General features: G+C 42.4%; 1 protein-coding gene across 2 annotated transcripts in view; it reads right to left on the bottom strand.

The window, feature by feature from the left end:
- Positions 1 to 5982: 5982 nt before the first annotated feature.
- MBOAT1 (membrane bound O-acyltransferase domain containing 1) overlaps positions 5983 to 14598 on the bottom strand; it is a 55854-nt gene continuing 47238 nt past the window's right edge. For both annotated transcript variants that reach the window (XM_009093928.4, XM_050971288.1), the window contains 4 exons: positions 12314 to 12378; positions 10839 to 10971; positions 9565 to 9716; positions 5983 to 7818 (listed from right to left, as the gene is read on the bottom strand). In XM_009093928.4, coding sequence (XP_009092176.3) covers positions 7686 to 7818; positions 9565 to 9716; positions 10839 to 10971; positions 12314 to 12378 — 483 coding nt within the window. In that variant the 3' untranslated portion in view covers positions 5983 to 7685. The remainder of the gene's footprint in view (positions 7819 to 9564; positions 9717 to 10838; positions 10972 to 12313; positions 12379 to 14598) is intronic.

The raw sequence follows: 14598 nt of genomic DNA, 5'->3' as shown, positions 1-14598 counted from the left end.
TTTGCATGTGAAATTCACAGTTAACATCCCTCCTCACTGTGTTTCAGGTCAGTGCCCTAGCCACTGAAGAGAGAGAGATATTTAACAATTAAATAGTCCTCTAGGCTACATCTGTATGAGGTAGTCCAGGAGTGCCTCCCAGCCCAGAGCTCTACGTGCCCTGAGTGTTTTCACTCCGTGTTGGAATGGTATCCCCCTGCCTCTCCTTACACTCCCCATCCCATAGGAAGGAAAATTCTCTCCAAGCGTCAGGAAGGACACACAGTGCCCTCCCATCCTCAGGGCAGGCGATGAGGGTCTCTGGCCACAGAGCCAGCCCCACAGCTGAGCACTGCTGAAGAGCTGGGCACGAGCCTGGTGTCTAAATACCTTGTGTAAATCTGTCCATAGCTTCAGGCAGCCAAGAAGTGGAGCAACCTGAAAGGCAATAGGATGTAAGGATGTATTTTTGCCTGTTCAAAGACGACACAGTTCTGCTTGTAGAAAGCGAGATATTTTTCTATTCTCAGGCTTTTGATATTAAGAATTAGCTATCCACTTTCCAGAAAACAGGGAATTAGTCTTTCCAGACTACGTGTTTAACAGAGAAGAAATGAATCTTCATGAGCTCAAGACATATTCCCTCTTCTTCTCTTAGCCCCTCACCCCCTGCCTCATATCTCTTCTATGCAGTTTTTCAAATAGTTTAATAATATTCACAGGGACATTAGATTAATTGGATTTTAATTCCAAATGACTGTGAAAGCAGAGAAGTGAGTCACCAGTCCATGCTAATGAGAAGATCTATTAAGGACCCTTCTCTGATAGACACATAGAGTAGGGTTATAAATATTTCATATTCAATTAATTGAATTTTGCCCCCTGTTATATGATGCTGCCCTGGAATGTTAATCAACTGGGACCAGAGAGAGAGAGGGAGAGATGAAGAAAGAAGGGGGAAAAAAAATCTAAAAGAGAGTCTTTAAACAACATCAGAGCCATTCCCATCCTCAAATCCTCCCAGTTCGCACAGTGCCCTGCACATCAGAGCCGAGGCTTTCATACAGACTGCATCTGGTTACACACAGTGGATAAATTAATGTTAATTAATCAGACAGTCATTTTATGGAGAACTGTGCGCAAAAGGTTATTCGAGCCCTGCTGCAAATAGATTTATAGGTATAATTGCCATGTTGAATGACCCTCTGTACATGGGCTCATTAAACTGGCCATCAGTCAAGAAGTCTAATTGAGGAAGGCCCATATCGTGCTGCTGGGACCACGCGCTGGCTGCAAACAAACCCGCTCCGCAGAAGCCAGCTCTCTGAAAGCCACCAGTAATGCCATTTCTCATCCTCTGGGCACTCCTGCCACTGCCACTCCTGCCAGCTGAAACTCTGGGCAGGAAGGAGAGAGGAGAGCTCCCATGCACATCATTGTGGCTTTACATCATTTGCAGAACACACTGGGGGACTGGGCGCAGCGTGGAAATGGTCTTATTGACAGCTGCGCTTTCCAAATGCCTCTCTGGCCTTGGCAGCTGGGAACAGCTTGGATGCACAGGCTTCAAAGGCGCCAAGATCAGAAGGCAAATATAAAGACACTAAAGATTCTTGATGACATTTCATATTTCAAGAGCATGTCTTGATTTCATTGGAGTGGGAGGAACATGGGAGAGTCTAGGCCAGGAGCCGAAATGTCCAGGTACAGACACATATGCTGAAAGCAGAGCAGCTCATGGGGCTGCAGTCCTTCCCTCAGTGCCACCCAGGTCCTTCAGCTATGCTGTGGGAGACAGTCGTTCCCATGGGGGCTGTGTCCTGCCCTGTGGGTCCTGGGTCCAACATGGAGCCCTCCAAAACAGCAGACAAACCTTGCCACCATTCCTGGCAGCAGACACACGAAGCCATAGGCTGGCACTGTGAAAACTTGCCTTTTGCTCCTTCTTGTGGCATGAGCTGCCTACTCACAGTCAATTGTCACAACTCTCTGTGCCTCCAGTCCCCACCTATGCAATTATTTGTTAGAGTTATTTCACACACCCCAGGGCCCCTGCACCCTGATTTACATGCTGAGGGCTGCAGTTGCAAGAATTCTCTCTCACGCATGCTTTAAACCACACACGTGTTCCCAGAGTGGAGACAAGGAGGAAGTACATGGCACCCCCCACTATCCCAAAGTGTCCCAGGCAGCCACTCACCAGGCCAGCCAGGGAGGCCTCTGGGTGTCAGAAATGGACATTTTTTTTGTCTAAGCTGGTTCCCAAGACATCGCCAATGGAAAATGCACCCTCTGCTCCACTCTGGAAGGTGTCATTTAAGGGTACTTGGGGGAAAAAACCCCAAAACGCATCAGAGTAACAGACAGGTAAATCAATTGGAATGTGTTCACATTATCTCTTTCAATACTCATGTTACTCACTTCTTTTAAGGTTGTGCTTAGTAGTGTATCATCCTGATCAGATCTAAAATGGCCACAAAAAAACATCTTTCTCAAACACAAATTAAAAATTAAACCAGAAAAACTAAAGTGCACTAATACAGAAGCCATCAAGGCAAGAATAAGTCTGAACAAACAGGAAACCCATTTGTCTCAGAGCAGTGGCAATGTCACTGTCCGAAGATGTTTCTGATGAAGAGGGGTTCCCATCCCAGGACAAGGCAAGGGTTACATTGCATGTCTGGGCTGTGGCAGCATTTCTCTTCATCCTGTCCCACCATAACTGGTTTGGCCTCAATGTGTTCCACACTCTTTTCCAGGTATTGGTAGACACAGTATTTACCTGTACAGCATCTGACAGAAGGATCAAGAAAACTGACTGAGAGCATGGCATGCTCCTGGATCAGCTGCCTGCCATTGATGCCAGGGCTTCAGAGGCCAGCTGCACAGCCCCTCATCCGGGTGCACAGGGAGCCATGCAGCAGCAGAACAGCCTCCAGGCAAGCCTGGGGTCTCACTTTCAGAGCTGTTCTATGGACGGACAGTAAATTGGGTCCTAAGAGCACTGTCAGGGCACCTCTCAGAACTGATACTCCCTCATCCTGTGCGCCCCTTCTAAAGACCGTATTTGAGTTAGGAGAATGAAAGTATGCCACAAGTTCTTAAGGCATACAAACATTGTTTCTTTTATGACCAAAGCAGCATTTCCTCTTGTAATAATAGGGGTTTCCCCCCTAAGGTCTCCCGTTCTCCTGCGCAGCACACCTGTGCTACCACAGACTTTTGTGCTACAAACCCACCAGCTGCCTGGCACTTTGGGCGTCTGCGCTGCTGCCAAACCTTTCGCCTTTGCAGTGGCCCCCGCTCGGCACGGGAGGAGAATCTTCTCTCGAGTGCTCGCCCACAGAGGGCACCACTCGTAAACGTATGTGAGTAAACGCGCTGCCACTTCACGTCTCAGCAGCACAAACCCAAACCCTTCATGCATATCATTACTGTCATCTCCGGGAAGAAAGGGAGCAGCAGGCTGATGGCGCACAAAAGGAGGCGAGTTTAAAGCGCACACTGAGCATTCGCGCTCATGCTGAGATGTCAGGCAAGGCTTCCCATTCTGTATCGCTGCGGAACGCCTCCAGCCCCCGAGAGCTGAACTGCATCAGCTCAGTGACATCAGAAAGGAGAACGGTACCTCAAAGGATAGCTGATATTTCCATATGCAGCCATGCACGTCACTTAGTCTTGGGCAAGGATGAGGAGACACACATGCTCTTCCTCTGGCCACAGCAGGTGGACTATGGGGATTCTACCCTTATACATTAAAGACAAGTTTTTATTTATTCTGCAGCCAGTAGATAATTTTTCTGAAGTCCTCAGTCCAGGGACAAGAAAACAAAGGGTTTAAACATGAGTCACTAACCTCACTGATAGGAATTTTGCCCCTAAACTTCCTTGGCTGTTGGGATTTCAACTTGTATTTCCACAAAATCCAGATCAGGGCCTGCTTTTACATGTGTAGAGAAGTATATTTGCAGCTTTATGCAAACACCTACCAACAGAGTGAAAATGTACAGCTTTCTCACCCACCTACTTCATTTTAAGTGATACAAAAATCCCAGCTATGTGCAATGTATGCATACAAAACAGAGCAGCCAAACAGGGAGAAAAAAATATCTGCCCACCTTGTATCCCACTTTTGTGCTGCCTCTATTGCTTGGCAAGCTCCAAGTGGACATGCAGCAATGTACTGAGGATGGGGGACAGCTTACAGGACAGTAAAAATGTACACTGTGCGTTCAGTTCACTGAAAAAATTGCTGAGCACTTGCCTCTTTAAATATGAGACCCATAGTTAAGTTGAAATGAAGTTTCACTCTTTATTCAGTTTTCTCTTCCAAGTGCATCTCAAATTCTAGTTTAGAAAAATCAAAATATGGTGAAAAACAACAGCTAGAATATGCCTTCAATCCAAGGGGGTAATGGTGGTGGTGTCTTTTTGGTATTGTCATATTTAAAGTCAACCTTTTTCCATTCAGTACAATCTACCTTTCTCATTTCTGTGTGATAGTCCTGTATTTCTTTCTTACAAGCCATCAAGATTGTTGCTTTCTTCAGAATCTCTCTAGCTGCTCTTGAGTTTTTTGCAGCACTAAGAACCCAGAGAGGGATTAGGAACTAATAACATGTTGCTAATCACCACCATGTATTTTGATCACTGAAATACACTCTCAAATTACACAAGAATTAGAATTACCAGAATTCAAGTTCCTGACATCATCTTTTTCTAACCTGAATCTCTACTTTGGCTCTTTGAATTACATACTCCTGTGCAAAGTAGATGCACATTACTAGCATGAGTCTCCTCTAAAGAGTAGCATCTGTTTGCAGTCTTTCTATAAAACAAAATATCATCCCCCTGAGAAGAAGAAAAAGAGAGGAAGGTTCAACACAACAGATTGATCAAGGTAACCTCAAAGCTAACAGCCTTTTTTTTCAGAGGAATTTTTACAGCCATTTACATCCACTCTGTGTTAGCTTTGCAGGACTGCCACATTTGACTAGGTATGCTGCCTAGTCCATAGTAACATAGTACAGCAAAGATTTTACTTAATTTTCTTCTTTTCCAACCAGCTTTAAGACTAATTCAACCACCAAGTTTCCCTGCAAATGCCATGTTTCAAAAAGCCAGTTTCAGTTTTGGCTCATGACACATATCACGTTAAATCTGTATGACTGGTTCTCTTTGATTCCCAGGGCACCTGTTTTCAGGGAGAGTTTCAGGCTGAGAAGGCAACATGACAGGAGAGTAACAGTTTTCTCACTAGCCCAGACTAATTCACCACATAATAGGAGCTGAAACTACACATAAGTCAATGGCTTTACATATAAGCAAGTTTCACTTGGGGGAACACTAGAAGAGAAACCCCTCTGATCATATCTGGCCTCTCTTGAATGTACACAGCTCAGGAAGAACTGCAGAACAGGGCATGAGCAGTGCAGGCAGATATCAGGGCACAGACCCCCAAACACCTTTGAGAGCACTCTTTTTCCAAAGCAGGTGCTAAGGCCAACCTGCTGGGAACATTTACCTTCCTCACTTTTGCCAAAGCCCAGAGTTGGTGTGAATTTTGCTGGCTCTGGCAGAGCTCACACTGCTTCTTTTGTTTCTGGGAGGCAATTGCAGATTGGCTTCAGCCCACAGGATTCCAGGAGCAGCAACACCCAACTCCCCATCCCATTCTGGGGATGTGCCCTGGTTCCCTCCCACAGGATACAGGAATGGCAGAATCAGACCTCAAGGGCAACATTAGATGCCCAAGATGTAACTGAGGCTGGTGCCACAAAGAGAACACACACACCATGACAAAAAAAGACCAGCCAAGTTAAGGGCAAAGCTGCCATGAAAACAGACAGGGGTCACCTTATCTCCATTTCAACAGGAGCAGGATGGAAAGCTCAGCTGCTGTAAAATCCAGCAGACCTGAACATCTTCCCTCACAAGTGTGATTTCACCCACCCACTCACCCATTTTTCACATTAGATGTTAGTGATCAATAATGCCAGGCAGTGACACAAAGCAAATTGTTTATTCAGATCAATCTTTTAATCCCATCTTGCCCTTTAAAATAAATTAGCAAATAAAATCTTCCATGAACTATGCTCTAAATCATAATATGGTCACAGGACAAAAAATTCCCATCAATGAAAAAAAAATCACTTTTTTTGGAATTTTGTTGGTTTCACTGATTTGTTTCTTCTCAGAACACGAAGATTCTGCAAAACTTTAATCTGACTCAAAAATCAGAATGCAGTAAACAGCAGATTCTTTCCTCAATCACACATTAGTTAAATGTCAAAAAAGTAATACCAATACTTTAACAAGGGAACTGCTTCTACAAAATCCTGATAAAAAAATTCCTGGAAAACATTTTAAAAAATGCTTCAGTTGGTTTTGATGTGTGGTACCAGGCTGTTTTACTGGGTTAAGTGGATTTAAGAAAAAAAATAATAAAAAACCCTGACACAGCATTTTGCAGCAGGTTATCTTGGTGCACAACAAGCACTTAGGAATCAAGCCTCAAAACATCCCTGGCAGTCAAGGACTTTACAAGCAGAGGAACTTGCATCAACAGTTAAGTCAGATGTCAAGATCACACAAGGACTCGGTCTCAACTCTTGTGGTGATCACAATATTTTGTAGAGAATGATTTATTATGACAGTGATAATTGCTGTTCAGGTTTCCTATTAGTGTTATCTGCTGGAATGTAACCCCTCCTTAAGATGGGATGTTTTTGAGTAGAACAGTCAGATCCACTACAAAGCTTTTTCAGATTTAACCCATAACTGCAGGTTTTAAAACACTAACCCTGTATGGCTCCTCACGCATTTTGATACCAAAAAGGAAGTGTTGCATCACTAAGACTACAAAGTAAGGCTGATGTAGCAATGAGCACCGGCTGTGTCATTAGAGAAGCACAGCCCTACAGACCACAGGCTGTATATCCCTTCTTTTACTCTAGATTTCAGTTCCCCCTTCTGCCTTTTGTTTTTCTTTTACTTGGCTTGAAATTTTGGCTTAGCCAGTTATCACTGTTCCCAGATACCAAATCCCAAGGGACTTGTTTTGCCTTCATCACCAGCAGGTGTCACATTGAAGGATGTGAAGTACCTTTGCTGCCCAGCTCAGGCTGCAGTCCCTGCTCCGGGGTTTGCTGGGGAAAGCCCCACTCCCACTTCCCCCTGCTGGGGCACAAGTCAGTGCCAGCACCTTGAGCAACCCCATGCCTGTAGTTTTCTACTTGCACCATCTCTCTCCACAGCCAAAAGAGATGAAAAGTTTCCCCTGACAGCTGCCCACAGCGCCAGGCTATCAGGCACCCGGTCTAACTCTTTACTAGCTGCTTTCTGTACCTCTCTCTAACCACATGATTATTTGTTGATTAATAGTTGTGTATTTCTGTAAAAGAGAAAAAAATGCCTCTCTGTGAAAAAGTTTAAATATATAAAAACACTTCATAAAAATATTTATTATAAAAATGAAATGCCCCAGGAGCCTGTAAACGTTGCCTGTAAAATCTCCATTAACTGGAATAATTTGAATTACAGTCATTCAGGCTCTTCTCTGCCCTCTCCAGTGAGATTTTAAGATAGCCAAGAGAAATGCCACTTGTCTTGTACCTTGATCCTCCTGCAACCCGTTTTTCTTCTTATTTTTTTGTTTACAATACAACACTTTGATTTCCCATTGCTGGCAGTTTTCTTTGGAGGCATCATTTGTCTTTGTTTTTAATAGAGTTCGGCATGGCCTGATTCTGAGCCCTTCTTGCAGAGTGGGTTTGAGGTCTGACTGGTAACAGGAGCAACACCAGGATGCTTAGAATGTGCATGTGAAAATACACAGACCTGGGAACAAAAGCAGAAAGAATATTATATTTTTGTTGGGAATAACATGAATTCTGCAACCCCAATATGCAGAATTTACTGCTAAGGGATGAATGCAGAATGTATGAACCTGACCTAGAAAGCACAAAAATATACCCTTGAATTTCACACAGTCTCAGAATATGGTGTCTGCTGGCATGGATGAAAATGCTGCTGTGGATGATAATGGGGCAAGGTAACCATCAGCAAACCCTAGAATCCAAAGTCTGACAGCTCAGATAAACCCGTCTAATTCAACCCCAGACTTATTCAGCCCATCTCTCTTCTAACATTAGAATTTACAAGGCCAAGTTGTGAAGAAATATCATTCGTGGTTCAAAAAGAATTTTAAAAAGTGACAGAAATAAACTCAACCAAAGTGCTGAGAGCTGAAATAAATCAAAACACTCAGCTTTTAACTGGAGAAGGTCAGGTAATGGCGTTTACAGAACGCTTGCATTTTTGAAGGTAACTGCTCAGAGATATGTGCATTTGGTATGTTTCTAAACATCAAATATTTTTATTTCAAATTATTCAGTATACACAAGTTTGAAGAGAAATAAAAAATACTTAAACCAAATAGATGAGGTTCTGGCAACTTGGGGAAGATGATGATTGGGACCAGTATGGTCCAGCTGTTAAACATAGCAATGCACATTTCTGTGGTCTCATCTATGCTTCTTACCATAGTTCTTAATATCCTTGTAAGACACTTAAAAACAGTGCCTGTGGTGTGAAGTGCTCCAAAATTCATGCCCTAGTCCAAAACCAGAACATTTCCTAGCTTACGAGTCTCTAAATTCAAATGTTAACTATGTTCAAAGTTAACCAGGGCAAAAGTCAGCAGGGCAAAATTATTAAGAAATGAAGCTAAGAAAGATCTGGAAAATTCTTACTCCATCATAAGTTTTCTGTGTTGAAATCAAATGTTTCAAGAAACAGGAATAGAAAATGTTAAAATTCAGCCTCCTGCAACAAGACAGCAGCTATCTTGACTACCAGTTTTGTGTCTTTTATGTTGGTGGAGGGAATTGACTTTCTTCTGAACCAAAAGCTGTTACTCTATATTGACAGTAAAATGAAAGAAGAGTAAAGCCATGTAGTCCTGTTTCCCTTTTCTAATTATTTTCTCAATTTTTCTATTTCAACTTGGTTTTATTAGAGCACATTCAATGTGTTCTGCAACACCAGTTGCACCTTCTTATTTTAAGGAATCTTATTTTTAAGGAATCTCAAGTACTCCCTTTGTAAGAAGAGAAGCACACTTTCATAATGAAAAGCACATTGATTTCAAGGAGCAATGTTCTGCCAGGAGCCCTCCATATCTCCTGCTGATGCATCACACCTCCCCTTATACGCATTCAGCAGCTGGAAGCCTGGTCTTTGCTCAGCATCTCCTTGCTACTGCCAGCTCACATTATTCTTAACTTCTTCATCCTTGGCTACTGCTAATGGTTGAGGCCCAGCTGTTTTGGAAAGGGAAACCCAGTATATGAAATGTCATGTAAGGACACAGAATGAGAAGAGCAACCAAAGTGCTGTGCCTTGGCATTGTTATTATCTCATTACGTTACAAGAGTGCAAAAGTCAGCACTTATACTTTAGCAAGTATCCTGTCTGGGCTCCTTTCAAATTTGATGAAATGCTAACTGCCTTTCAGCGTGGTTTGGGTTATTTAACGAAAGTCTATGGCATCCTGGAGAGTAATGTCAAGGGAAGAGGACTTACTTGTAAAACTTGATGGTGGGCTCCACAGCCAGCATGACGAATGGTGCGACAGTGTAGCTCACAGCCAGCTGAGTGACCGCCCAGGTAACTACATCGTAGGCTATCTTAAGAGGCACTGACGAGAGGAAGTAATGTCTGAAGTTGTTCCTTATCTGCAGGTAAGCAGAAAATTATATAAACATTTCTTAGGCAAAGCCACACAGACACACAGCAGTGCATGACTCTGTTTACCATCAGCATTAGTATCACAGGAAGGTTTATTCACCAGTCACAAAGCACTGGGAGCAAGAATACAGATGTGTGGCATTTTCAAGATCTCACAGTCAACCAGTGGCAAACAGAGAAGTGGCCCCCAGTTTGCTCTGTCATAACCACAGGTGCAGACTCTCTCATTCTGGATGTCTGGTACAATATTTTTTGGGAGGGAAGCTGTTCCTCCCTCCTGACTTTCATTTCTTACTGGTTATCAACAGTAAATCAAAGTTACTTAAAATGAGCAAGTGCTTATACCTACAAGTGTGTGCCGTTCCCTAGAGATTTTAAGTTAGTTTCACATCTGTGAAATCCTCATAAATGAGAGGCAAAGCAACCTGCCCTAGGGATAGTGGTTAATACTGGTCACTAGTTTAATTCTCCTTTCAGATTAACCTGGTTCTTTATCCATAGTCATCTCCAAAAGACAACAGTTGTGCTTCCCAGCCCTGCACAAGTGTCTGGTTCAGCCTGAAAGATCAGCAGTGATAAATTTAACAATAGTGAGACATGAACCCTGTTCTGCCTTTGGTGACTCTACACAAAATAAGGCCCATAAACACAGAGACCATTTTACTGCATCAATTGTATCCACACAAATTGTTCAAGTTTGGGCTAATGCTCAACCCAAAGCAGCTTCTTGTGCAAGACTGGGCCCAGAGTTAATTACAAGCCAGCATACAGGCAACATGACCCAGCACAAGTCTGGAATCCCACATGACTTTGAATCCCAAGCTAATTTAACTGCATGGACATAGCTGGTGGCACCTCTAACTATACCTCCTCAAGCAACATTTCCTTTGACAGCCAGGGACAGCAGTGCATCATGTCCAGAATTGGTGCTGGTTATAACTGCTGGGTACTTTGCAATTAGCATCAATACACAAGAGTTTCAGTGAGCATCAAGCCTGCAAAGGCATGAAAGAGGGCTCACAGCAGAGACAAGCTGCTTGACCATGTGAGGGTGCAGCTGACAGCTGGATAGTGTCTAGCCTTAGAAGAGAACAATGAAAGGTACATACTGCTCTGGCTGCGAGTGTGATAAGGATTCCAGTGAGAAACGTAAAATAATATCCAGGATAGATACCATGCCACAGGGCCGACAGGATAAATGTTAAAGCCGTAGGGTACCAGGGAGCTCTGTCATAGCAGACACTGCAAAAATGAAAACAAAACAGAAGAGGTTGAACCGTGGCCACTGTGCTTGAAATCTTTCTGTTTCTAAGGTCTTACTCTGTGTTTTCTTAGCTGTCTTATCTTTGTTTAGTCACAGGCTAGGGCATGAGACACTCTCCCTTCATTTAAGTGGAGGTTTAGATGGAATGAGGAAGTATGCTTGTATGCAAATGAGTTCCCAAAGAGTGCCTATACAAATATTTCTGGTGCTCAAAGCATTTAAATCAATAATGGAATAAAGGGCAGGCAAGACTTTGTTCACCTTTACATCTCTATCTGGAATCATACATTAGCCTTCCAAACTCTGATGACAGATCAAGAACAAGTTGAAAGACAAAGAGATGTGACCCCACCCTTCACTCTAGTGAAGAGAGGTATTTTTAGGCACAGTTATCTGGCAGATGCTGGGAACAACAGGGAGTGCCGTAAACTATTGCAAAACAGGGGATTCCAGCTAACTTTAGCAGCAAAAATCTTACTCCCGAGATGAAAGGATAACAGTTCAAGAAAACAACACCCAGTCTATTTGGCTATCTGAATTTTAAATCAAATGCTGTGCTCCACAGAAATAAGTCAAGATAATGCATTTCTTACCAGGAACCATCTTAATAATGAAAAATAGTGGATATTGACTTTTAAGATGTATTGACTTTTAAGATTTAGTTACAATAACTACAATAAATCTGTGCCTGCATTTCTGACACTACATAGACTTTATGCTGAACTTTAATCACATCAGAAAGTGAAATGAGTAATGAGACACAGTCCAATCTAAAAAATTTGGACTTATGCTAGTATTTATAATATGTGCCTTAACAGTCACAGGTTAAAATTAGATCATCTCAGTGCTATAAGTATCTTCCCCATATCCTAAACAAGGACTGCCTGGCAAGCATCTTAGGGTAACTCCAAACCGGACTATGCTGGGGCTCTGAAGATTTTGACCTTATTTCTCACTGAATTTCTGGATCCCAGTAACACAGCAAGACTCACCTCAGTGTGGGAAACCTAACATAGCAAAGAAAAACAGTACAGGAAAGTTAATAGAGGGAAACAACAAAATGCTATTGCTTTCTATTATGGAAGTTTTGAACAGTTTGTTTATAACTTTGCTGCTCATATATAAAATAGGAGCATTTTACACTTGCAGCAATAAAACTTTACAGCACCAAATACCCTTGTATTGCACCAGCTATTACAGACACAGGAAACAAAGGAAGAATAAGAGGGTTTATATTTATGAGAGCTACCAAGCAGCGTTTTTCCAGGCCATGGAGAGCTTTTGGATCTCACAAACATGTAACTGTTTCATTACTCTTACCGTTTCAGCCAGGCAGCTGTCTGAATGTTCCAGTTTTCAATGTACATTTTAAAACTTGTTGCAGTCTGAGAAAGAAGTTCACATGAAATGTCAGTAATGAAGCCTGTAAAATACTACTTGCAATTTAAATTAGTGAGGAGGTACATGGAAAATATTAATTCTAGCAGCTAACTTTTATGATGACTGTGTCACAATCCATCATTAGACTAATATGACTTGGGAGGGACATTAACTAGGCTGATGGCTCACTGCTAACACTTGGAACTTGCTCTAAAATCTCACTTTGTCTCATATAATTAAATATAGTGTTTGGTTCCTTTTCAAATAATGGGCATTCTGAGAAGCTTTCTTGTTTTATATGCTTGGCCTTCCTTTCAGTTCATAAAAAGCTTTATTTCTGGAAGAGATATCTTTATGTAATCTGGACTTCCCTACGGTGGTACTAAACCAAAATGTTATTTAAAAAAAACCCCAAACATTTATTATTATTTTTATTATTATTATTACTATTTAGAGAAGGAAGGGGGAAGACTGAAAAACATGGGCAAAAAAATTCGGACTAAATTTAGAAGCCAATTCTCAGCCCACCTAAGCTTGAGAAACCAGAGTGGACTCCAGTATCCTGAGAGAGCCACCCATACCTCCTCCTCTGAGCTCCCCCAGCTTTGGGGGACTGCTGGACTCTGTTGTTCAGCATCAGTTCCCCTTCTGCTGATCAACTTCACCTCCCAACTCCACCTTGGTCCCTCGCCTGCTGGCAGAAGCCTCCAAGTACACCCTGGCCAAGTGGGGACGTGATTCAGTGACACCACAATATTATGCCATATCAGCTGAAGGCATGGGATGGAAAAAATGACTGAAAAAATGGATTAAGGGCAAAGGCTTCCAAGGGGAATGAGCAAATATCTTTCCACTTCCACACAGAATCCTTAAAGCTAGCATTTCATCCTCTGCATTTAAAGAGTTAAAACGATTAACAATTCCCAATGCAGCACTGCCACATTTTAATTGCATTACTGCACCATGAGAAGCCAAGAAAAACACAGTTTCTCTTCCAACTAATATTGTCACTCTCTTTTGGCCTCCTTTAAGTTCCCCTGTTACATTACCAAGAGAGGAAGTAGTTGCTGGCTGTCAAAACAAGCACGCTGCCAAGGCTTTCAAGTCCCCCACGTGGGCTTAGCCCCTGTCATGTTTTAAGGCCCACACAAGCCCTTCCACGTGCTTATCTTTTCTACAGATCAGATAGTCACATTTAGCACTCAAGTCCCCAGCTCTGAGGTAATTTTACACGTGCAGGTGGCTATACCTGCTGAATATATAGACTGTATCTGTATACCCTGTGCAATCATATTTCAACTGCCAGCATTGCTGTTGGCACATAAAGTCATGGTTCAGGGCTTAGCCAAAGCCATGGTCTCTGTAGCCTTTCTTTTTCTCATTGCAAACATGAAAAGGTCAGGCAACACCCTATTTTATGCTCTTGGAAACAATTTCTAATCTCTGTCACCCATATGACCCATAAAATAAGTAAGTTTTGAGAGGCCATCAGTTCAGTGGGTAGAGAAGAGCAAAGGCTCCTTCATTTGGCTTGACTGAAGAGTACTGGCTGCATTTTACTTTCCTCCTTCAAACAGAAGCTGCCTCAGCCCATCAAAGAATCATCTCCTGCCCCAAAAATGAATCAGATATAGATTCAAGATCTCAGAGTGGTATCTAGGGTGTTCCTGTCATCTAGAAGTGTAAAGCATTTCTGGGCTGTGTATCCTGTACTCATCAAGGACTACACTGAGGATTAATCATGGTTAAAAAAGAAAAAGAGAAAGAATGTTGAAAAACAGGGCATGTGAAATGAGACTTCCAATTTTGGCATCTTCAAGGAAGAATTACAGGAGTTATTTCATTTTTGAGAAGAGCTATTACAGCACATTCACTTAGTCACAGATTGTTCAGCAATAAAACAATCAACTTATTTTTAGCTGTGATTACTTTTAAAATCACAACTGGAGAATTACAGAGGGAGGCTTCTCCTATTTCTAAAATAGAAGCCTTTAGAAAGCAGTCACAGACACATAAATATTTCCAGATCTCACTGGCACTCACAAAATATTCTTCTCGGCAAACAAATTATGTGGGCCATCTTTTGCATTAGAGATACAAACATGAATAGTTTTCAAAAGGCTAATAGATCTTAAAAGTATGCAGCAGTCACAGGGAAGGAGTGAGAGATGTTTTGAGAACAGTGTGGCTCCCAGCATGGTGTTCTAGACCAGCACCCACCTAAG

Source organism: Serinus canaria, chromosome 2 (genome assembly GCF_022539315.1).
Source record: "Serinus canaria isolate serCan28SL12 chromosome 2, serCan2020, whole genome shotgun sequence".
Classification (NCBI taxonomy): Eukaryota; Metazoa; Chordata; class Aves; order Passeriformes; family Fringillidae; genus Serinus; species Serinus canaria.
The sequence above is the reverse complement of the archived record's forward strand: the minus strand, read 5'-3'. Positions and strand labels throughout refer to the sequence as shown.